General features: G+C 43.8%; 1 protein-coding gene across 1 annotated transcript; it reads right to left on the bottom strand.

The window, feature by feature from the left end:
• Positions 1-179: 179 nt before the first annotated feature.
• LOC123763528 (uncharacterized) lies at positions 180-20,785 on the bottom strand. Its single transcript, XM_045750665.2, has 24 exons — positions 20,703-20,785; positions 18,864-19,013; positions 18,390-18,547; positions 17,655-17,787; positions 17,358-17,522; positions 16,598-16,717; positions 15,969-16,127; positions 15,553-15,658; positions 14,483-14,563; positions 14,186-14,249; positions 13,382-13,514; positions 12,733-12,955; positions 12,046-12,155; positions 11,780-11,893; positions 10,608-10,678; positions 9,580-9,811; positions 8,146-8,295; positions 7,696-7,864; positions 7,420-7,549; positions 5,416-5,528; positions 4,114-4,211; positions 3,725-3,869; positions 3,311-3,388; positions 180-1,641 (listed from the first exon to the last, which is right to left on the bottom strand). Exons 1-24 carry the CDS (start codon positions 20,703-20,705, stop codon positions 1,547-1,549), a joined length of 3,000 nt encoding a protein of 999 aa, XP_045606621.2. The 5' UTR covers positions 20,706-20,785; the 3' UTR covers positions 180-1,546.
• Positions 20,786-23,497: the final 2,712 nt, after the last annotated feature.

Here is a 23,497-nt window from a genome sequence, read left to right on the forward strand (position 1 = left end):
CTTATTGGATCTTTCTGCAACAAACTTAAGTGTTCATGCCATCACAAGTGGCACAATTACTGCAAAAAACAATCCATCAGAATCTTTCATAACAACGAAAACCTCTGCTTCCCTTAGTAACAGTTGGAAAGGTCGATGTCTACTTTGATATTGACCTCCTTAATTATAATAAGACAATATTATAGTTGGGTCACAAATGTGGTTTTAATACTTAATTTATTACTCAGGTGATGCTAGTGTTATAGATTATTTGAAGTTGCACATAAAGCTGATATAATCTGCATGCATTCACTTTTTTTCAACAACTTACAGACTGACATGCTAATACTGTACCAGTATAGGGATGATCATCTTTCTAGCCTGTTTCTGTCGAAGACAAAGATGTCAGATTGTCAAGACAATATTAACACTATTTTAGAATAGCAAAGGTGACCCATGTTGACATTCATACCTAGCTAATCATGACAAACAAACTTGAATTAATAATGACAACCCGAGTGATATACAGGTATGGAAATTTTCAACTCGTTTGAGACATTCATATACACTATTGCTATTCAGTCTTATACCGGCATAGGTCTTTAATTATCTGTTACAGACAGAACTAGATATTCATGGAAATAAGCACTGGCTTCCAAAGCATGAGAGGTTTGATTTAAACGATAAGGATTTATTGTTTAATGCATAATAAATGATGGATGGTGATATAGTTTGACATGATGATGGTTTATTTGAAAATATTTACATAACTTTACAGGTAAACAAAAAGGTATTGCAGTTGCAATTTTTAACAAATGGAAATACCTCTTCTCACTTACTAAAAAAATAAAATAGCAAAGAGTTAGTTTTACAGTTTAGCAGATTTTATCAACTTAGGCTGATATACAGTACATTTAATCTTTTCTACTGTTTAAGACAAAATAACATTCTCGAGTACAACAGAGACTTGAACTTCCTGAGGATACATATTGATTCAATTACCTAACAATAATTACAGAAGACAGGCTTCATGACCACATAATCATTAGCAGCAATAATAAAATTCAGCCGACCAGTGGAAACTTGCATAGTTGCCAATATAATTCGGAAAGAAATTTTACATGCCTGCAAGCGTTAATGCTTATGAAATGTATTTTTATTCCAGATTTAAAGTCATTTAAAGATCTTAAAATATATCTGCACGTGTAATGAGAGAATAGGCCGTGACATATCTTGCAAGAATCAGAGTAACTAATGAGTGATATGTAAACATGTGCATAATGTATATTATATATTTGCAGTATTTTACAAGCCTTAATTTGCTTCTGACCCCATGATTCTTGATAATAAAGGTAATGTGATCAAACACAATGTGTGTGTGTGTGTGTGTACAGGGATCAATCAGTATATGGGCAATTGAATGTGTTTGAAAAGTTAGTTCGTGCACACACGTATACATGTAACATGGTGGTTAACTTTACATCTAGTACAATACTTGTATAATAACGTGCGTAACGTCAAAATATACTAAGTATTTTTATGGGAGTTTGCATGAGGCCGCTGACCTCTATTTCTTGTAGTACTTGTTATATACGTAGACTCCAGCAAAGGTGAGGCCAATGGAGATGACCAGCATGGAGCATGCCAGGCCTGCCATGTCACCTGAAGTGGAAGGGAGAGGAGTAGTAGTAGGCATTAGGAGAGTATCACTTCAAATTTATCATCACCTCATAACACCTTTCTTGGGTCACATCTCTCACATTACTTCATCTCGAGCTGCTCAAGATGATTATCTTTTGCATCATCTTTCATGGCACATCCCTCATATCACATTCCTGTATGCCCGCTTTCTCATATGATCTCATCAAATGTAAACTCATTTGTCACTTCATTCATGCCATTGCACAGAGTATGTCATTAAACACCAAGGAGAAAACTACTTTAGATATACATTGGCTAAAATAATTAAAATGCCTACTATTAATGACGTCGATTGAGAGCCAATATGAATGAATGTCAACTGCATATACAAAGACCAGCAAAAGAATGTACACACAAGGAGGTATTAAGAACAAGAGGAGCTGGTGTTATCCAAAGGGACACGTGAAAGTTGGTTGTATCCTAGCAAAGGTCAGTGGTTGGCCTAGGAGGAGGAGGATCTTAGCAAGGGTCAGTGGTTGGCCTAGGAGGAGGAGGATCCTAGCAAGGGTCAGTGGTTGGCCTAGGAGAAGGATCCTAGCAAAGGTCAGTGGTTGGCCTAGGAGGAGGAGGATCTTAGCAAGGGTCAGTGGTTGGCCTAGGAGGAGGAGGATCCTAGCAAGGGTCAGTGGTTGGCCTAGGAGGAGGAGGATCCTAACAAGGGTCAGTGGTTGGCCTAGGAGAAGGATCCTAGCAAAGGTCAGTGGTTGACCTAGGAGGAGAAGGATCCTAGCAAAGGTCAGTGGTTGACCTAGGAGGAGGAGGATCCTAGCAAAGGTCAGTGGTTGACCTAGGAGGAGGAGCATCCTAGCAAAGGTCAGTGGTTGACCTAGGAGGAGGAGGATCCTAGCAAAGGTCAGTGGTTGACCTAGGAGGAGGAGCATCCTAGCAAAGGTCAGTGGTTGACCTAGGAGGAGGAGGATCCTAGCAAAGGTCAGTGGTTGACCTAGGAGGAGGATCCTAGCAAGGGTCAGTGGTTGGCCTAGGAGGAGTATCTTAGCAAAGGTCAGTAGTTGGCCTAGTAGGAGGACCTTGATGGTCCCCAACAATCGGAAACTAACTCTGTAGAAGACTGAAACAGAAAATCTTTGCAGCAGTGGTTAAAGGCCCAGAAATTGAGAGACCAATCAAAACGGTAGTATTTGTCATTGTGGCACAATGTACAGTACCACATTGTGCAGTAATATACAATGTACATTAGGAACAATGTTCAGTACCACAATGAGAAAGAAAACAAGTCAGTTATAACACGTCTCCAGATTCAGATGTAAGGAAAGGCAAGATGGTAACTTAGGAGAGGAGGTAACAGATTCACTCATGTATGGTGACTGATTAATGTTTAAAACTGAAGGCCAATAGGCTCCTTACTGACAAACTAACCTGACTCATATTACCATTTGGTAATGACTGACTTGACCCATGGCTGACATAATGCCCTATTCATGTGTTAATAATCAAAATTGATCCATGCCTAACAGACTGATATGACCTGTGGTTAATAGGCTGACATGACCCATGCCTGCATACTGACATGGCCCACTGTTTGGCTAACAACTTACCTGACGACTACTTGTGACCTCTGACCTGAGTCATGGTTAACATTTTAACCTGACCCGCCACCATAATGACTGACCTGGACCGTAGATGTACTTGCTCGAGTTCTTTCGTTTGTTTGCGTGGGAGTCTCTGTCATCCCCCTCGTAATATTCTCCTGCAGGAGAAGCAAGTTAGTTCACCAGCACATTTCTGTACCATCGAATCCTTACAGCAAACCTCCACAGGTGCACAGTCCTGAAGTCTCCTTAGTCAAACTCTTTAGGGAAACTTAATTATAAGTAAAGTCTGTAAGTCAAATTTTCCTTTATACTTTGAATTAAAGCAGATTTTAAATGGGAAAGCATCAGTAGAGCAAAAGTGGCAATTATTATATTATTTTGACCTTGGCAAATGTAACTATATATCAGTAGGCCCTATAGTGACTCGGAACTGAAACATGCTATGAGTATATGGAGCTTGAAAAATGGCAAGAGTCAGAGTAAAAGCTCACTGGAATAGTGGTCGCAGGTAGGAGAGTTAGTGATGATCACGCCCGAGTCAGAATAGTGGGCCGAGGTGAGAAAGCAGGTAATGTCCCCGGATTCCACACAATAGTCGAACCCATTACAGCCGAAGTCCGGCTCATCCTCGCATACCTGAAGTCACAATACAATATCAGATAGATTATAACAACACCTGCATCCACAATACCAGCTGTATGACAATTACGCCAGCACCAACCATACAAGATGAATGGAAGCTACACCAGTTCCCACATAGGCACATTGCCACTGCATAGAACAAGTAGTCTCCATATACACTTGCTCATTTATCACTAGTCAGGTATGTCATAGGCCAGAGAGGTGGATTTGGACCTCGGGAGGTGGGGAGAGTACTGACCTGGGCACACCGGGAGGTGGTTACAGCCTTGATATAGCGGTCACGGTTGCCGGACAATACCTGGTTTTCATGCTCGACGAAGTCCACGAGAGCATCACCTGCAGAAGGGAGGTAAACTCAAGTACAAATGAAGATAATAACTAATGACGTTCAAGCACTGCTTGAGAGAAATGTCACCTGATGCTCGGCCATAAATTTGTAACACAATATAAAAGAATAATCTAAAATTTATAATATATTGGTAGAAGTTACAGCAGGATTTACCTAAAGGCCACTAACACACTAGTGGCCTCGACGAGAACATGAAGCCGGCGACTTGTCAAAGGTCCCTCTCATTCTCCTGATGATTTTTTCTAGCTAGATTTTAAAATTCAACAGAGAGTTTTGGCATTTACGGCTTCTGCGGGTATGCAGCTCCTTTGGTTTATAACCCTGTGGGTGAAAAAACATCTCCTGTTTTCAGTCCTACTGTGTGGCTTGTTCAGCTTGAAACAGTTGCTCCTTGCTTATGTTACATCTGACCCTTTGAGCAAATTGTCCGGATCAACATCCTCCAATCTGTTGTTCAGTATTGTTATAAATTGAGGGCTGTACTATGGGGGATCTAGTATAAATGGATGTAGGGGCAGTAGTTAGCATTAAGAGTTATCAAATATGGGAGATCTAAAAGACCCGGCCCCCAAAATAAAATATCCGTTCTATTTACGTTAGTTCTATTTCTCTCTAGTTTCCTTTAGCTTCTCTGTGTCCCCGGCCCTCGGAACCGCTTCCTCGTCTCTCAACCCTCATAGGTTCTTGTCCGCCTTCTCATGCCACCTCCTCCTTGGCCCCCACCCCCTCCGCTTCGTCCGAGTACGCTCTTGTGATAGTGCTTAATGTGTGGCCCCTTTTCCAATTTGTTCCTCGCCCTCCTTCCCTTTCTTTCCCATGCCTTGGGCGTTTCTCTTTTCTTTTATGGCCCCTCTCCCTTCCTCCGCGTCCGCCGCTCGCTTGGTCCTAATGTCCTTTCGTGTTTCCCTGTGCTTTCGCGCGTCCTCTCCTGCCCTTGCGCCCCCCCCCCCACTTCCCTTGCGCCCTCCACTTCCCTTCCTGTGGTAGGTGCCCTCTCAGCTTCCCTCCCCTCCAGGTTTCTCCACAACCCTATTCAGTGTGCAGGAGTTCTCTTACTTCTCCCCCAGTTTGGTGGAGCTCTTCCCATTTTCTCCCCTGCAGCCTGGCGTTTTCTGTTTAGTGGCAGAGAAAGTTGCTCATGTTTTAATAGAGACAGCCTTGTGTAGACAGGAGAAGGAGGAGGTTACGTACGTGTATAATGGACACACTGGTCGTAGGAGTGGTTCAGCATATTGTCGGGCACATCGATAGAATGCTCGTCGAAGAGGTTGCAGGAGTCGTCACTTCTACAGAAGTCGAAGGATCTGCAGGATGCCATCATGTTAGTCCTTAATATACCTGTACTCAGTACCTGTACCTAAACAGTAGTCTTGCATGAACAAATCCACAAGGGCCGTGACGAGGATTCGAATCTACGTCCGAGATTCAGATTCAGATTCAGATTCAGATGTTTATTCAGGTAAGGTATATACATACAAGTGATGTTACATTAATGGATTGATATATAGATAGAGCTAGTACATACAATGCCTAAAGCCACTATTACGCAATGCGTTTCGGGCAAGAAAACATTAATATCTAGAACTTAATACTAATTGAGCATAAAGAATAAAAGATGTTGAGAACAAATACAAATAAAGATAAAAAAAAAAGGGGGAACATGACTGAAAAAGCAGCACAAATACAATAGGTTGACAAACAGTGTTGATTAAAAAAAAAAAAAAAGAAAATAACAGACATGGGTTGACAATAGAGGAGTGAGGTAGATTACAGGGAATTTATTAGGTAGTGTTTAGTTTTTATCTTAAACTAAAGATCATCCCAGAAGCTGCCTTAATCGACTGAGCTACGACATGGTCAAAAAGAGTTGAAACCAGAAGTTGTACCTAACTTACTTGGATCCTGTAGCCTCTCCGAGACACAAACAGGGTTTTACACAACTCCCCATGCACTCGAGCTATGTTAATAGGCCGTTCTACCTCTTCGCCATTACTTCATTACACACAGAAATCACATTAACGTGATGTATCAAATGAACAAAAGGTACAACTTCTGGTTTCAACTCTTTTGACCATGTCGTAGCTCAGTCGATTAAGGCAACGTCTGAGATGATCTCGGACGTAGGTTCGAATCCTCGTCACGGCCCTTGTGGATTTGTTCATTTGATACATCACGATATTGTGATTTTTTCTATGTGTAAAGTAGTCTTGCATTATTCTTCATTATTTTTATTATTATTACTAATACTAATATTGTTTACTGATAAAAAATATATACATTGGTTATATTACACTGTATACATACATGAAACAGTATCATAATTTTTTTTAAAGGGCCACAAATCGCAATTCTCAATTATCGGGCTCGCATAGCTGCAGTTCTGGGGCCAGATTCACGAAATCACTTACGCAAACACTTCCGAACCTGTACATCTTTTCTCAATCTTTGGCGGCTTTATTAAACAGTTAATGAGCTCCGAAGCACCAGGAGGTTGTTTATAACAATAACAACAGTTGAATTGGAAGTTTTCATGCTTGTAAACTGTTAAATAAATGTTACCAAAGCCGTCAAAGATTAAGGAAAGATGTACACGTTCGTAAGTACTTGCGCTTATACTTTCGTGAATCTGGCCCCTAATCTTGTAGACTACTGGAGAAGCTGTCTAGTGGACGAAACATCTAAGCTAATAGCAACGGTCACCAGCAACTTGATGATCATATCCGCAAGTCGGATATGTACTCATTGTTACTATGAATTTCCAACTACATTTGTTATAAATGATCTGCTCATGAAGTTGAATTATGTTAACAATTTGCTTTTAACCAGAATCTTGCCTCTCCAATCGCTATTTTAATACACTGAGAACAAATAGGAGATATGATTAATTATACATGTGAGTTTTTATCTTACAATTTATTCAGAAATTAGTTCATGTGATATTTATATTTGACACCAACAGTACAAAATAACAAAACGTCCTATATTCCTGAAGTTTGTTTGAATTAGCTTAGGTACAAGAAATACATGCAGCTTCCCCTATTCTATATGGGGGATTATAGATTTGCAGGTCAAACGCTAGCTGTGAGTTCATGTAATGACCCTATCTCACAGGATCCTGAAGGTGTTGAGGGACCTACAGTTCCTCCCACAGCAGGAACATCTCATTGTTAGAGAGACGAGGTAGGAGGCACTGACCTGCATGTGAAGGCAGTAGAATTGTCGCATAAGTAGGCGCACTTTCCCGGCCCTAAGGTATGCATCGTGGTCTTAGGAGTGCCTAGATATACAGTCCCATCCATCTTGCTGTAGTCATGAAGATGGTTACCTGTGGAGGGGACGTCATGTCGGCTGTATGATGAGGTCAGATCAATACGGTTTTCATCTGATCAAGATAGTGTATTATTACGAAAACATAATAGTTAAAAAGCTTGAAATCTCAGACCAGCGAAGCGGCGGGGAGACTATACTCACGGCTGATGACAACACAGTCCGTCTTGCCGATGACGTCGCTCTCCGGGGCGGGAGTGTCGACCACGTAGGAGGAGAGGTAGCAGCTCATGTCGTTGTAGCAGTAAGAGAATGCCTCGCACTCGAAGGCCTTCTGCTGAAGGCAGCTCGCCAAGCACTTGGCGTAGCTTACCTGCCGGGTCAACACATACTGGTTTACACCTGGTTTCCCAGACTCCCTGGGTATTCCTACTCTACCTCCCACCAACATTTAGCCGATGTTCCTGATACCTCTTGGCTATATATATATATATATATATATATATATATATATATATATATATATATATATATATATATATATATATATATATATATATATATATATATATATATATATATATATATATAATATATAATATATATATATAAATAAAACAATGGCAGAGCAGATACAAAAGGCTACCCATCTACCTTGGACAGTTGCAGGTCGGTGTATTCGACCTTGAGCTTGCCCTTGACGTAGGCTGTCCTGAAGTCGTCCCTCACCAGTTCCACTAGGACGGGGTCATCGGCCATCAGGACCTCTTCAGAGTGGACTGCTGTATATACACCAACCTTCGTCTGTCAGAAACAGAGCTTCAGGAAGACAGCCTCGACTGAGAGTATAACAACATCAATATTATGCAACAGTAGTGCATTCAGATATACAATGACGTTCCATATATAAATTTATAGAAAACTGAGGCGAGATTCAAATTGATATAATTATCAGAGAGACTGAACCATGCGAAAAATATCCCAGAAATTAGAAACGAATTTACTCGCCTGAGCCGAGTCGACCATCTGGGGTTAGAAGTCCACGAAGCGTTATGGTGGTGCCGCTTCACGTTCTCAATTATCAGCATACAGGATTTGGTAAAAAATATAGCATCCTTTACTTTGTAAACGCATATCTTTGAGAGTCCTTTACTTTGTAAAAGCATATCTTTGAGAGTCCTTTACTTTGTAAAAGCATATCTTTGAGAGTCCTTTACTTTGTAAAAGCATATCTTTGAGAGTCCTTTACTTTGTAAAAGCATATCTTTGAGAGTCCTTTACTTTGTAAAAGCATATCTTTGAGAGTCCTTTACTTTGTAAAAGCATATCTTTGAGAGTCCTTTACTTTGTAAAAGCATATCTTTGAGAGTCCTTTACTTTGTAAAAGCATATCTTTGAGAGTCCTTTACTTTGTAAAAGCATATCTTTGAGAGTCCTTTACTTTGTAAAAGCATATCTTTGAGAGTCCTTTACTTTGTAAAAGCATATCTTTGAGAGTCCTTATACTGTCACAACTTGCGGATCAAGTTCAATTGTCCCCACTTTTAATTTTTGTTTTCCCTGAATTTACACAAGGCGCCTGACTCAAATTATGGAGCGAGCAGGCAATTGACCGGTACTCTGACTTTCTAAACTCTACCATCCTCTAGGCTAGGTTGAGGCGGGGCCTCCACAACAGCTCGCTCTCGTCATCCAGGGTGTCCAAAAATGTATCCGAGAGATCCACTTCCCACTTCACCTTTGAAGGGTCCTGGTCTCTGGTACATTTACGTTGGTAGTGGCAAGTCTGACTTTAAACAGAACACCAAATAAGGAGCTGCTCACTGCACGTGTAGGGGGAACAGCACTAACCTCAGCACCTGGCTGCGCCTTTATCACCATTTCTAGTGGCTTTGATGGGGGGACAGGAAACCGCCGGCTTTTCGAAGGTGTTGAAATGCACCTTCGAGAGCAAACCGCATCCTAGACAAGGATAGCCCCTAGGACTAGGTTAGCTGGATTCGCCTATCTCTGGCTGTAAACTTTGCATGGTGTGGTCACGTGATTTCTGAGATTCATTTATTTTTTTATATCTTCAAACCGACTCACCTGACCATCACTGTCTACGTAGTCCACTCTGACAGCGAAGTTGCGGATTTCGATCTCGCCCTTAAGCCAAAGAACGATTTCTTCGTTGGGCTTCTGAACCATGGTGTCATTCTTGAGGAGGACCTTGTTGTAGTGGGCGCACTCTTTGGGAATGTCTACGAACTTCCCGGGAGAGTCTTTGTAGTTGCTGACGTAGCAGTTCCTCTCGAGATCCGTGCACTCGTAGAACGACCTGCGGGAGGCAGAGGAATGTAGGACTGACTTATCTACAAAGGGTGGACTATATAAACATCGAGTGATGTATTCCGCCTCTCAGTATACATACGCTTTCAGGTAAAAAGCACAATTTGCCTGGTTGGAATCCCGGGTGGAACAGAAATGGTTGGGGTGCGTTTTGTATCACCTAATGCCTCTGTTTACTCAGCAATAAATAGGTGCCCAGGAGTTAGTCAGCTTGTTATGGGGTTGCATTCTGGGGGGTCAGTACTTCGACACGGGGGGGGGGAATATAATCTTAATATGTATATATACACTGGCTGCCTGTCCCCCGGCACAATGAATTATTATTATTATTATTATTATAAAAACATATATAAGAGTACATCTGGTGACATTTTAAAAATTAAAACGTTCATAAAAATCACGAAAAATAAAGTAATTAAAAAGGACTTACACAGTGTCATACTAAAATAAAGTGACTTGTCATGACCAAAGAAAGTGACTTACACGGTGTCTTAAGGAAAAAAGTGACTTACACGGTGTCTAGACGAAAGAAAGTGACTTACACGGTGTCACGACGAAAAATAGTGACTTACAGGAGTCTTAACGAAAGAAAGTGACTTACACGGTGTCACGACGAAAGAAAGTGACTTACACGGTGTCTGGACGAAAGCAAGTGACTTACACAGTGTCTGGACGAAAGCAAGTGGTGTCACGACGATAGGTAGTGACCTACACGGTATCTTGATGAAGAATGATACAATGATTCAAGGAGAAAGGAGCTGGATACAGAGGGATGCTGTACTCACTGGCAGATGAACTTGACGTTTCTTAGACAACGGAAGGCGCAGATGTCCACATCGTCGACGACCAGTTCCAGCTGCACCCAGACCACAACCATGAGTTATAATACACCACAACCATGGGTTATAATAGACCATAGCCTTGAGTAATAATAGACCACAACCATGAGTTATAATACACCACAACCATGGGTTATAATAGACCACAGCCTTGAGTAATAATAGACCACAACCATGGGTTATAATAGACCACAGCCTTGAGTAATAATAGACCACAACCATGAGTTATAATACACCACAACCATGGGTTATAATAAGTCACAACAATAAAGTATAACAGGCCACAACCATGAGATGTAATCACATGTTTCATTGTAATCATCTCTCAACTTCTCAACTGTTATTATTTCATCTTAATCTTTGTGAGTCGTCATCGTCTAATTTAATCTTATTTTATAGAGGACTCTTCAGTGATGACCAAACCACACATCACAAGATGGAGAAACGTCGTTTCTCCATCTTGTGATGTGTGGGTTAGGTCATCATATCTTCAGCCACGTTATTGTGACTCATCGTCAGCACTCTTCAATGATCAGACCATCTTAGAAGCACACTGTAAGGAATGAAGAGAAGGCTTAAGGTCTCCAGGCCACCCCCCCCCCTAGAGCCGTGGGCTGTCCCCTCAGTTTATTAAGCTTCTTTTTATTATTTAAACTTTGCTATTCTGCTACCACAGGTCTTTTCCTGAAATACCACCCATTGAATATCATTAGAGTACAGATCTTACCCTGGGCTACTGTTCATCTACATATCTTGACAACTGTTGCACTATAGATCTTGCCCCCCCTATCCTAGACTACTGTTACACTATAACTGAATGCAGGCGATGAGTCACAATAACGTGGCTAAAGTATGTTGACCAGACCACACACTAGAAGGTGAAGAGACGACGACGTTTCGGTCCGTCCTGGACCATTCTCAAGTCGATTCTCAAATCGACTTGAGAATGGTCCAGGATGGACCGAAACGTCGTCGTCCCTTCACCTTCTAGTGTGTGGTCTGGTCAACTATAACTGAACTCTTCTCCAGAAGCGAGGCTCGTAACTCGCGTCTGAAGGAGACTATAGAGGGGTGGGTGCTCCTGACGGAGAGGAGGGCGGAGAGGATCGATGCTCTACCTGGGTGTCACTGTCGGTGGGCTTCCTGTCGTCCAGCTGCTGGAACTGGAGGTGGTAGGGCGCAGGCTCCAGCAGTAGCATCGTGGCGAACACGTGGTCGATATCATGGTCCATCTGCCGCCGGAAGAGATTAGGAAAGACCCGGGTAAATACTGATCCAGAAACAGGGTTGTTGATATAAGAACACAAGACACATTAGGATTAAGGAATCCGCAGAAGGCCCATTGGTACCAAGGAAATAAGACTGGGAGAGCGTATAAGCTTACCTGTACTTCAGGGAATCTGATGAAGGAAGACTGAGTGTCGCCCGCAATCTTGTCGATTAGGATCTTTTTAAACAAGTCAGGCCCCTGCGACGCCCCGTGGAACCAGTCACCTACGGAGAGGAGGCGCCAGACGCCAGGTCACTAGTCAGCTCCACTCGCTGAGTTACATAGAGGTGTGTTAAGACGTAGGCCTTTGTTTATGCAAGTCTTTCCAGACAAATGTTTGCGAAAAAAATGCGTTTCTTATTGATTAAAAAGTTGGGTTACATTTTGCATTGTGTAGTACTGTTATTATTATTATTATTATTATTTTTATTATTATTATTATTATTATTATTATTATTATTATTATTATTATTATTATTATTATTATTATTATTATCATAAATTTTCATGCGATTTTTGTAATATACTTAATTATTTATGCCCAAATAGCCTATATAGTATTTAGTTACTGTTACTACAAATTAAGTTAAAAGAATATGGAAGTGTTCAAACGAAAGATGAAAAGCAGACTGACAAATGTTTGTGCCGGACATGCCAACGGAATCCATTAAATAGAATTCGACCAAATTTGCCATAATGGCAAAGGACCTTAAGAAGGCTCGGTCTCCAACACAGTTGGGATCTGATGGATCCTGCGAAGACAAGCAGAGCATGGATCCTGTTAAGTCAAGTAGAACATACCGTCAAAGGTGATTTTGACCCAAGTCCTCTGGGAAGGGATGTCCATGCAATCCCTCACGTCGAAGGGGTTGATCTCGAACACTTCGAAGTAGCTCTTGAAGTGGAGGAGGTTGACGGTGTGACGGTAGAGGATGGCCTCGGGGTCACTGTCGTTGTAGACGGTCACGTCGATGCTCGCTGGGAAGGACGTGCCATTCCACTCCCCGTGGATCTCGGTCTCCTCCTGCGGCAGGTAATGTTCCGAGGTTCCGGTCAGAGCTGGTGGTGACACCAGCATACCAGGAAGCTCCCAACGCTTCCCCAACACACCAGCAAACCCCCAACACTTTCCCCAGCAAGTTCCCAACACTCTCTGAACACACCAGCAAACTTCAAACACACCATTAAGCCCCCAACACTTCCCCAGCAAACTTCCAACACTTTCTCAACTCACCAGCAAGCCCCCAACACTCCCCAACACACTAGCAAGCCCCCAACACTCTCTGAGCACTCCCCCAGCACAACAAACTCCCAACACTTCCCCAGCAAGCTCCCAACACTCCCTCAACACGTTGAACACACCAGCACGTCTCCAACAATCCCCCAACACACCAGCCTCCCCCAACACACCAGCCAGCCCCCAACACTCCCCCAACATCACGGGACCTACTGAGGTAAACTGGTAGTCGACGACGGCCTTGTTGAAGTTGTTGCCGGTGTCGGGGTTCCTGAGGTCCTTCCTGGTGGAGGTCCAACGGGTGGTCCTCAGCCCTCGAGTCTCTCCGTACCCATTGAAGAAGTACCTGAAGGAGACACCTTCTGCTCAGTTTCCCGCCCACACTTGTGCTCAGTTTCCCGCCCACACTTGTGCTCAGTTTCCCGCCCATACCTGTGCTCAGTTTCCCGCCCACACCTGTGCTCTGTTTCCACCTACACCTGTGCTCAGTTTGTGTACCCCTCAAATGACTCTTCATACTACCCGTCTCTGTAGAACAGCTCGTTGGGGTACAGATGAGGAACAAGTGCTGACAACGAAGCGCTTTGAGATCGAAAACCCAAGATGGGAGTTTAGATTTTAACTGTTGGTCTCCAAGCACTTGCAACGGTCGGTACGGCGACGGCCTCGCTTCTTGCAGGCCAGCGCTCGATCCCCCGACGGTTCAAGTGGTTGGATACCGTTCCTTCCCTCCGTCTTATCCTTGCTCCTTGTCTTCGTAGCCCTTCCAAATGCTACGTAGTCATACTAGCTTAGCACTTTCTCCTGTTAATTACCTTTACCTTTATTTATAGATGTCCCATACAGATTAGAGAACGTCCCTTATCCTGGGAGATGAGAACGCTTGTCTTTGAGGTTAGGTGGAATGTTTGGGTTCATACGTTCCTGGTCAGGGAAAACTATTATATTTTTCACGGAGTAGCGAGCCGAGAAAACGGGTTTGAGTGTGCGTGTTTGAGAGTGTGTGAGTGTACTCACGTGTCATCCAGGTGAAAGAGGTTATTGGGGTCGGCCATGATGACTCCAGCGATGGCGCTACTTCCTGTGAGACACAGCAGGAGTACAAACGTAAACAAATAGTACGTATCAGCTGATCTCATTCATAACATTGTCACTAGGCGTCACTACGATTATCTCACGATAAAATATCATTATGCACAATACCCGGACGATTGGGAAAAGACAGAGAGCAAAGAGAAAGGAGATGAAGGACGAGGGAACAAAGAGAAGAGAGGGGAAAGAAGACAAGAGAAAGAGCGAAGAGAAATAACTCACCGATAACGTTGCCCAGTTCGTCTGGGTCGAGGACTCCCATCTTACATGTACCCGTCTCCAGGTCGATCTTGTACTGGATCCCTGCAGGAGGTAGTGGTGGTGGTAGTGGCGGGGGTAGTGGTGGTGGTAGTGGCGGGGGTAGTGGTGGTGGTAGTGGCGGGGGTAGTGGTGGTGGTAGTGGCGGGGGTAGTGGTGGTGGTAGTGGCGGGGGTAGTGGTGGTGGTAGTGGTGGTGGTAGTGGCGGGGGTAGTGGTGGTGGTAGTGGTGGTGGTAGTGGTAGGGGTAGTGGTGGTGGTAGTGGTGGTGGTAGTGGTGGGGGTAGTGGTGGTGGTAGTGGTGGTGGTAGTGGCGGGGGTAGTGGTGGTTTTAGTGGTGGTGGTAGTGGTGGTTTTAGTGGTGGTGGTAGTGGCGGGGGTAGTGGTGGTGGTTGTGGCAGGGGTAGTGGTGGTAGTGGTAGTGGTGGTGGAGGTAGTGGTGGTGGTGGTAGTAGGGGTGATAGTAGTGGTGATGGTAGTGATGATAGTAGTGGTGGTGGTGGTAGTCAGGGTGCTGTAGTGGTGATATTTTAAGGGATAGCTGATGGTGATGCAAGTAGGGATGGTCTTTATAGTTTTGAAGATAGTGAAAAACTTCTACCACTTATGATGGTGGTAGAAGTGGTATGAACGGTAGTGACAGTAGTGGGAGGGCTGCAGAAATGGCGATGCCAGCGACAACAATGAGGGGTAGTAACGATAATGTATGCCATTTATAATAATAGTGATGGTGGTTCTAATGGCGGTATCTAGCAATCAAATCTTAACAGTGTTCTATAAATTGAATTGACAATTGATCGCTTTGTCTCTATCTTAAAATTAAGTATAGGTCATCACTGTGTTGCATAAAGATGCAACAAAGATGCATGGTTCGTGAGGCAGGGTCTGCAAGCTGACGCTCCACCATGCAAAACACAGCTCGGTGGGAACACACACACACACACACACACACACACACACACACACACACACACACACACACACACACACACACACACACACACACACACACACACACACACACACAGGTCTCACCAGTGTTAAAGTCGTGGATACTCTTATAAGCTTGTGTGTTCTCATCGGCATCCATATCCGGGTTAATGTCGATCCGTAACAGCTGTCTCCAGTTGTCGTAGTACATCTGTAAAAGACACACACACACCTGTCAGCACCTTCCACACCTGTCAACAACCCCTCCACCCACACCTATAGCAAATCTGATTTCCCGCCTCTTCCCCTCTTCCCTAACAAAAAATGTAAATACCCATTCTGAAACACATACCCTAACTCTGGAGTATCAGGTCTGGAGGGAGTGTACTGACGGGGATCAGGAAGGAGTGTACTGACGGGGATCAGGAAGGAGTGTACTGACGGGGATCAGGAAGGAAGCTACTGACGCGGTTCACGACGAAGACCATTGTGCTCTGCAGACAATATCCAGCCTGACCTACCCAGGCCCTGAAGACCGTCGTGGTGGACTGATGTAAGGTGGGATTATAGTTTCGTACCACCGTCTCGATGAAGACCTCGAAGGTCTCCGGAGCTTTGGGCGGGTGGATCTTGTGTGGGTCCAGCGTTTCTCTCCCCTTGCAGTCCACACCATCCTCTACCTGTGGTCAAAAAGAGCACGCTGGGGAAACATTTTCCGTGACGCGCTCGGGCACGCTGGGGGAAACTTTCCGTGACGCGCTCGGGCACGCTGGGGAAACTTTCCGTGACGCGCTCGGGCACGTTGGGGAAACTTTCCGTGACGCGCTCGGGCACGTTGGGGAAACATTTTTTGTGACGCGCTCGGTCACATTGGGGAAACTTTCCGTGACGTGCTCGGGCTTGCTTAAGTTTGTTTAGGATGAAGAACATTCGGTTTCATTGGACTCTTATTTGACTTGGATACGGTATGCTAGATTCAGTTTTATTTGAGTATGGTACACTAAGTATATCTTTATTATGTTAATATATGCAGTGGTAGGTTTTATTTGTTTATGCTTGATGTGCGTTAAAAACTAATAATAATAATAATAATAATAATAATAATAATAATAATAATAATAATAATAATAATAATAATAATACAGCTTACCAGAAATTCGTGTTTCTTGCCGTTTACGATGTAGGGTCTGAAGTCTGTGTATTCGTAGTAAATGCTTTGGTCGAAATCGTTCATGGAGGGGTTCCAGGGGTCGCCTTGCTTCCCATGAACCTGAGACAAGATACACATCTTGGGTACCTGTTTCGTCTGAGCTTTGTACACAAACACAACACACTCTAGTAATAATATTTCAACTGATATATCGTAATTATGTGATATATTCATGTCGTTTCCTTCTGAGAAAGCACTGTGACCTGAGGTGATTGTCTACAACACATTTCAGATCACCACACAGGGAAGAATACTATATATATTGATGTTATTCTTTCCTGGTGGAAAGTCTGCTAGTTATTCGAAGCAAATATGTAATTTATCTTGATCTCGAAGTACTGTACCTGGAACCTAGTGACAAGTGGGAGTTCTGTAGCCCACATACCGTGCTTGGGCCCCTGATGATAGGTGCTAAGTTGCTGTACGTGAGAGCATGTACAACATAATAAATAAATTTCACGTCAAATAATTGAGCACATCTCGTGAGACGCACTACGAGTCTCGTCAACATGAAAGTCACACACAGAGATCACACCTGTTCATTTAACATGAAAGTTGTCTTACAAAAACAGCATTTCGCAGCATTTGTGCTAAGAGAGTAACATAGTAAAGCCATTATGGCGTTGTGGCCTACCCAACCAGGCACATTACCTGGTTGGGTAGCAGGTAAGGCGCCACCTGGCAAGACTCGCACACACACCTTGACCAGCAGCGGCGCCGCCAGCGGGAGTCCATCCATAGAGTGTCCGAAGGGCATCAACCACGCCCCACTGGCGAAGTAGTAGTCGAGAGTGTAGTTGTCCTTGTGATTAATTAGCCAGTGGTCAGCCGAGATGCCGCGAATCTTATCTTGTCCTTTGTACTCCTGCGCAAAGGAAGACAAAGATGGCGCTGAGTGAGAGAGAGAGAGAGAGTAGGAGGCGGTATAATTTATAACATGATAATAGTTCTAATGTTGTAAGGCGTTGACGAGGATGGGGTCAACCTAACGACCTACCACTTGGTCCTTGTAGTCCCTGACGATCCTAAGCAGCGCCGAGGGTCCGTAAAGGAAGTTCTCCTTGCCGCCGGCGGAGGAGGAGGCGTCGTAGATCCACCCCCAGAGGCGGTAACCATCGTTCTCCAGGATCCTGCGCAACACAAGGCGTCACTGTCACTCGTGTGGGAACATATAATGTGCGCGTGTCTGTATCCATGGTTACCAACATATCTCTATTTAAAACATGCATAGCTGATTTCAAATGCGTTTGAATGGGTGTGTGAATACATGTGTACATAAAATATGTAAATACGACGGGATGCAAGTACACACACACACACACACACACACACACACACACACACACACACACACACACACACACACACACACACACACACACACACACACATACATACATACACACATACATACATACATACATACATACATACATACATACATACATACATACATACATACATACATACATGTATGTATATGTATATATGTATGTATGTATACATACATACATACATACATACATACATACATACATACATACATACATACATACATCAAAGGCCCTGATAGGTACAGGCTCGTATCATGGATCACACGAGATAATAGAACGGCTCACATGATCGACAAGAGATACGAACACGGGCTCACACACACAAGAGATACGAACACGGGCTCACACACGCAAGAGATACGAACACTGGGTGATTGAACACGTTTAAAGAGACTCACGTTCCCACAGCGCACTGGTGGTCGCGGACCACAAAGGTCTGATCGGTCTTGGCGTAGTAGTTGGTCCTGGTGCTGTGGCCGTGGTCAACGATGTTCAGCATTCCTTTCATTTCCTTGATCTCATACAGTTCGTAGACGTTCATCGTCGCTCCGGGTTCCTTAATACGCACACAAACAAAAAATATAAGGCATCCGGAGATTAACGCATGGACGAATTTGGGCTAGAAAAGTGAATTTGGATAACTTGAGAGATTTCTCAACGGTAGCTAGGTGGGACAGACAGACAGTGAAAAAAGATTCATCACAATGGGGATGTTAAAACCCATGCAGCGGCTTGGGTTTTAACATCTCCATTGAGTGTGGTAGCCCAGCATGAGTGTGGTAGCCTAGCATGAGTGTGGTAGCCTAGCATGAGTGTGGTAGCCCAGCATGAATGGGGTAGCCCACCATGAGTCGGGTGAGGAAGGAACTCACCAAGTCAGGGAAGTTAACCGTGACGTCAGAGTCATACGAGCCCTCCACCACCGTCCAAATGTCAGGTAGAATTGGATCGTCTTTGACGGCCGCCGCCAACACCGTCGCCGTCGCCAGCACCACCGCCGCCTCCGCCAGCTGCACGCCTCTCTGAGGACACGGGTACGCCAATCACCATCACTCTCTTGCGCCTCAAGCTCCGAGAACATCAACAAATTGTAAGCAATGAACAACAATCCTCGAACTCTATACTTACTTCTTAATTTCTAAAGCCACTTCCAATTGGACACAATATCCACGAATAAGGTATGATTGAAGAGATCTGAGCCACAAATCTAAAATTAAAGGAAATGGCGACGTTTCGGTCTGTTCTGGACCATTATCAAGTCGTGTGATGATCCAGGACGGACCGAAACGTTGTCACTTCGTAAATTTTTAGACCTGTGGATTGGGTGTCTAATTATCACCCCGTTTTCTAATTTTCAGACTTCCTGTCTGCACGTTGATTCAACGTTGATTTAAACTTATTCTTGGATATTGTGGCCACTGGGTTTCAGTTCACTTTGCCATATGCTTTCTCAGAATCGACAGATGCTTTACAACTCTCATTATCTTTCTCACGTGCCGTTATTTGATGCGAGTAACCTCTTCCATTGTAGAGAAAATATCCTAATGCGTCACTGATTAGGTTCTCAACTATTCTCCGTACTCTTTCAATGATTATAATTTGGGATACGGTCCCCACTACACATAGGGGGATGATGATAATTATTTTTTGTACATAGTGGTACAGGAGCAGATGACGTCTGCCTTCTGCTAGCAAGTTGAGAGCTGTCTTTCTCATAGCTCATGGTAAGCTTCACCTACTAGTTTTCTCTGAAACACGACTCGCGAATCGGTCAGCAACCAGGTATACAATTACTGCTGGGTGAACAGGGGGGCGAAGAGTTAAGAATTGGCGCACAGACAATCATCCCTGTCTATCCGGTAGGCATTCGGACTCCGTTAAATGGAGTAGAACCAAACTGGAATGACTGGCAGAGAGCCTAAAATAAAAGAATGTAGATTATAAATGTTTTCCACGAATGCCCTATATTCAGTAGGTACAATAGTAAACAATAGAGACAGGCAAACCGGTAGTCCCCGTAGTGTAGTGGTTAAGACGCTCGCCTGGCGTTTCGCGAGCACTTCGTGCTGGGTTCGTATCCTGGCTGGGAAAGATTTACTAGGCGCAAATCCTTAATTGTAGCCTCTGTTTAACTCAACAGTAAAATGGGTATCTGGTTGTTAAACGATTTTTCGCGGGGTCGTATTCCAGGGAACATAGGATAAAGGACTTGCCCGAAACGCTACGCGTGCTAGTGGCTGTACAAGAATGTAAAAACTATTGTATATATAAATAAATACAAAAATAAATAAATAAATAGTCAAGAGTGGCGTTGGTTGGACGTTGGATCAAGGTTAAATCAGCGGTGATGACGTTGACTTAGCGTTGCTTTTGGATAGTGGGCTCACTGGATATATGGGGGTTTCTCAAAACTCAAAATTCGGGGCGTTGAAGAAGCCGGCTGCTTGTAAAAAGGTCCCTTTATTATCCCTGAGGTTTGTTTCCGGCTAAATTTTATGGAGACGAAATTGCCTTGGCACTTACTGCTTCGGTTGGTAAACGCTTCCATCGGCTTTCTATGGGTAAAAGAAACATAACCTGTTTTCTGTCCTACATTGTGCGTTGTTGAGCTTGAAGCTGTTGTCCCTTTGTGAGTTAGTGTGGATTGTTGAGCTTGAAGCTGTTGTCCCCTTGTGAGAGTTACATTGGACGTATTAAAGAACTGGACCTACCATGTTGGGAGGGAGCAGTACGAAGTCAGAAGAGGCACTGGAGAGACTAAGGGAAATTGCCAGGCACTCATTGTAGGTGGATCTCTATCAGGGGCGCCAGGTGAGGCACCCCTTCCCCCATCCCCGCAACCTCCCCCCCATTGCTAGTACCCCCTCATACCCCCAGTGATCCACCCTCCTCTCAGGTGTCATTGTTGTGGTAGATTCAAACCAATGACCGCATCGCTATCAAAATCAAAATGTTTATTTAGGTAAAAGTACATACATAGTAGATGAGTTACAAACATAATGTTGGATTTATAGATAGAGCTAGTACATACAATACCTAAAGCCACTAATACGCACAGCGTTTCGGGCAAGGTGTGGGGAAAACACTTTGACAAAAGCTTAATACTAATTGAGATTAAAGTATAAACTGTGTTGAAAATGGAAAAAGGGGGGGGGGGACATGGCAGAAATCAACAATTATATAACTTGCTCAACAAAAAGTATTGTTTGAAAATAGCAAGACATGGGATAACATTTAGGGGGGGTAAGTTAGGTTACATGGAGTATATTAGGTAGTATTTAGTTTTCCTCTTAAAACTGGTTGAGTGAGGTACAGCCTTTGACATGATTGGGAAGGTCATTTCACATTCTGGGTTCCTTAATTTGTAGAGCATATCTAGTTTGGTTAAGGCGCACTCTTGGAATATCAAATAAGTATTTGTTTCTAGTGTGGTGCCCATGGGTTCTGTTGCAATCTTCTAGGAAGCTTTTAAGGTCGGGATTGACATTATAGTTCAGAGTTTTTAATATATAGAGTACACATGAGAGGATGTGCAGTGACTTAAATAATATCTAATATATTCAAAGATTTGAGTACGGGTACCGAGTGCTGTCTGGGGCCAGAGTTAAATATTGTTCTAATAGCAGCTTTGTGTTGAGTAATTAGAGGACGTAAATGATTTTGGGTAGTAGAACCCCAAGCAAATACCATAATTGAGATAAGGAAAGATGAGAGAGTAATAAAGCGTCACCAGGGCAGGGCGAGGTACAAAATATCTGATATTAGAAAGAATGCCAACAGTTCTAACAACTTTTTTTGCTATATTTAGAATGTGTCTCTGGAAACTCAGCTTGTTATCGATGAGGACACCAACAATTTACCATCTACTTTGTTACTAATTTGGATATTGTTTATTCTTAGATTAATTTCATTTCAGGATTTATTACCAAACAAAATATAGAAAGTTTTGTCAATGTTAAGGGTGAGTTTGTTAGCAGTTACCCAAAGATGGACTTTATTTATTTCAGTATTCACTGTGACATTTAGAGCAAGAGGATCAGGACTGGAGAAAATGAAAGTTGTGTCATCAGCAAATAAGATTGGTTTGAGGTGTAGAGAGGCATTTGGAAGGTCATTAATGTAGATGAGAAAGAGGAGAGAGCCAAGTATTCTGCCCTGTGGAACACCAATGTTGATGGGTAGGGTGGGAGAAATGGAATCATTCACAGAAACATACTGGAGCCTGTCAGTAAGGTAAGACTGAAGGTATTGGAGGGAGTGACCTCTGACTCCATAATGATGTAATTTAAGAAGAAGGTTTTGGTGGCTGACAGTGTCAAAAGCCTTACGTAGATCCACACATAACCCAACAGGGAACTCATTTTTATCAAGAGCTGCCTCGCTGCTCGTGGTACCTCGCTGCTCGAGGTGCCTCGCTGCTCGTGGTACCTCGCTGCTCGTGGTACCTCGCTGCTCGAGGTGCCTCGCTACTCGTGGTACCTCGCTGCTCGTGGTACCTCGCTGCTCGAGGTGCCTCGCTGCTCGTGGTACCTCGCTGCTCGTGGTACCTCGCTGCTCGTGGTACCTCGCTGCTCGAGGTACCTCGCTGCTCGAGGTACCTCGCTGCTCGTGGTACCTCGCTGCTCGTGGTACCTCGCTGCTCGTGGTACCTCGCTGCTCGTGGTACCTCGCTGCTCGAGGTACCTCGCTGCTCGTGGTACCTCGCTGCTCGTGGTACCTCGCTGCTCGTGGTACCTCGCTGCTCGTGGTACCTCGCTGCTCGTGGTACCTCGCTGCTCGTGGTACCTCGCTTCTCGTGGTACCTCGCTGCTCGAGGTACCTCGCTGCTCGAGGTACCTCGCTGCTCGTGGTACAACTAGTGACATTTAAGAATAGTGTCATCTGACACCCTCGATATTTAGCACTTGTGACATTTAGTCACCAAGTGTCAAGGTGTTATTGATGACAAGTGTGAGATCTAAACTCATGACAGGTGTCATTACGTGAGACACAATGACACCTACTAATAGTGACACCTGACAGAAAGAAAGAGACAAACAGAGATAGAGACAGGCAAAAACAGAGACAGAAAAGAGACAAGAGACAGCGTGGAACAAGAGAAACAGTTACCTGAAGAACTATAAAGGCTCAGACAGCTAAGTTACGTCCATATATTCACACATAAGACCATCAGGTTACCACAGGGGGGAGGGTCTCTTAACACACGCCAACGCCTCCTCCCATGATAACAGCTATCTCCCACATGTGGGTTACACCAGGAGCCACGATAACGGCTGTTATTCTGATCTATAGCGTCCTGCCACAATGATAGCGGGCGGATTTTCTTCACACATTCTGATGGACCGAGAGAGAGAGAGAGAGAGAGAGAGAGAGAGAGAGAGAGAGAGAGAGAGAGAGAGAGAGAGAGAGAGAGAGAGAGAGAGAGAGAGAGAGAGAGAGAGAGTATAAATATTAAATATTTCCTAGTCAACATGTTCATCTGAGAATATAATGCCATTTGGGTAAG

Source organism: Procambarus clarkii, chromosome 5 (genome assembly GCF_040958095.1).
Source record: "Procambarus clarkii isolate CNS0578487 chromosome 5, FALCON_Pclarkii_2.0, whole genome shotgun sequence".
Taxonomy (NCBI): Eukaryota; Metazoa; Arthropoda; class Malacostraca; order Decapoda; family Cambaridae; genus Procambarus; species Procambarus clarkii.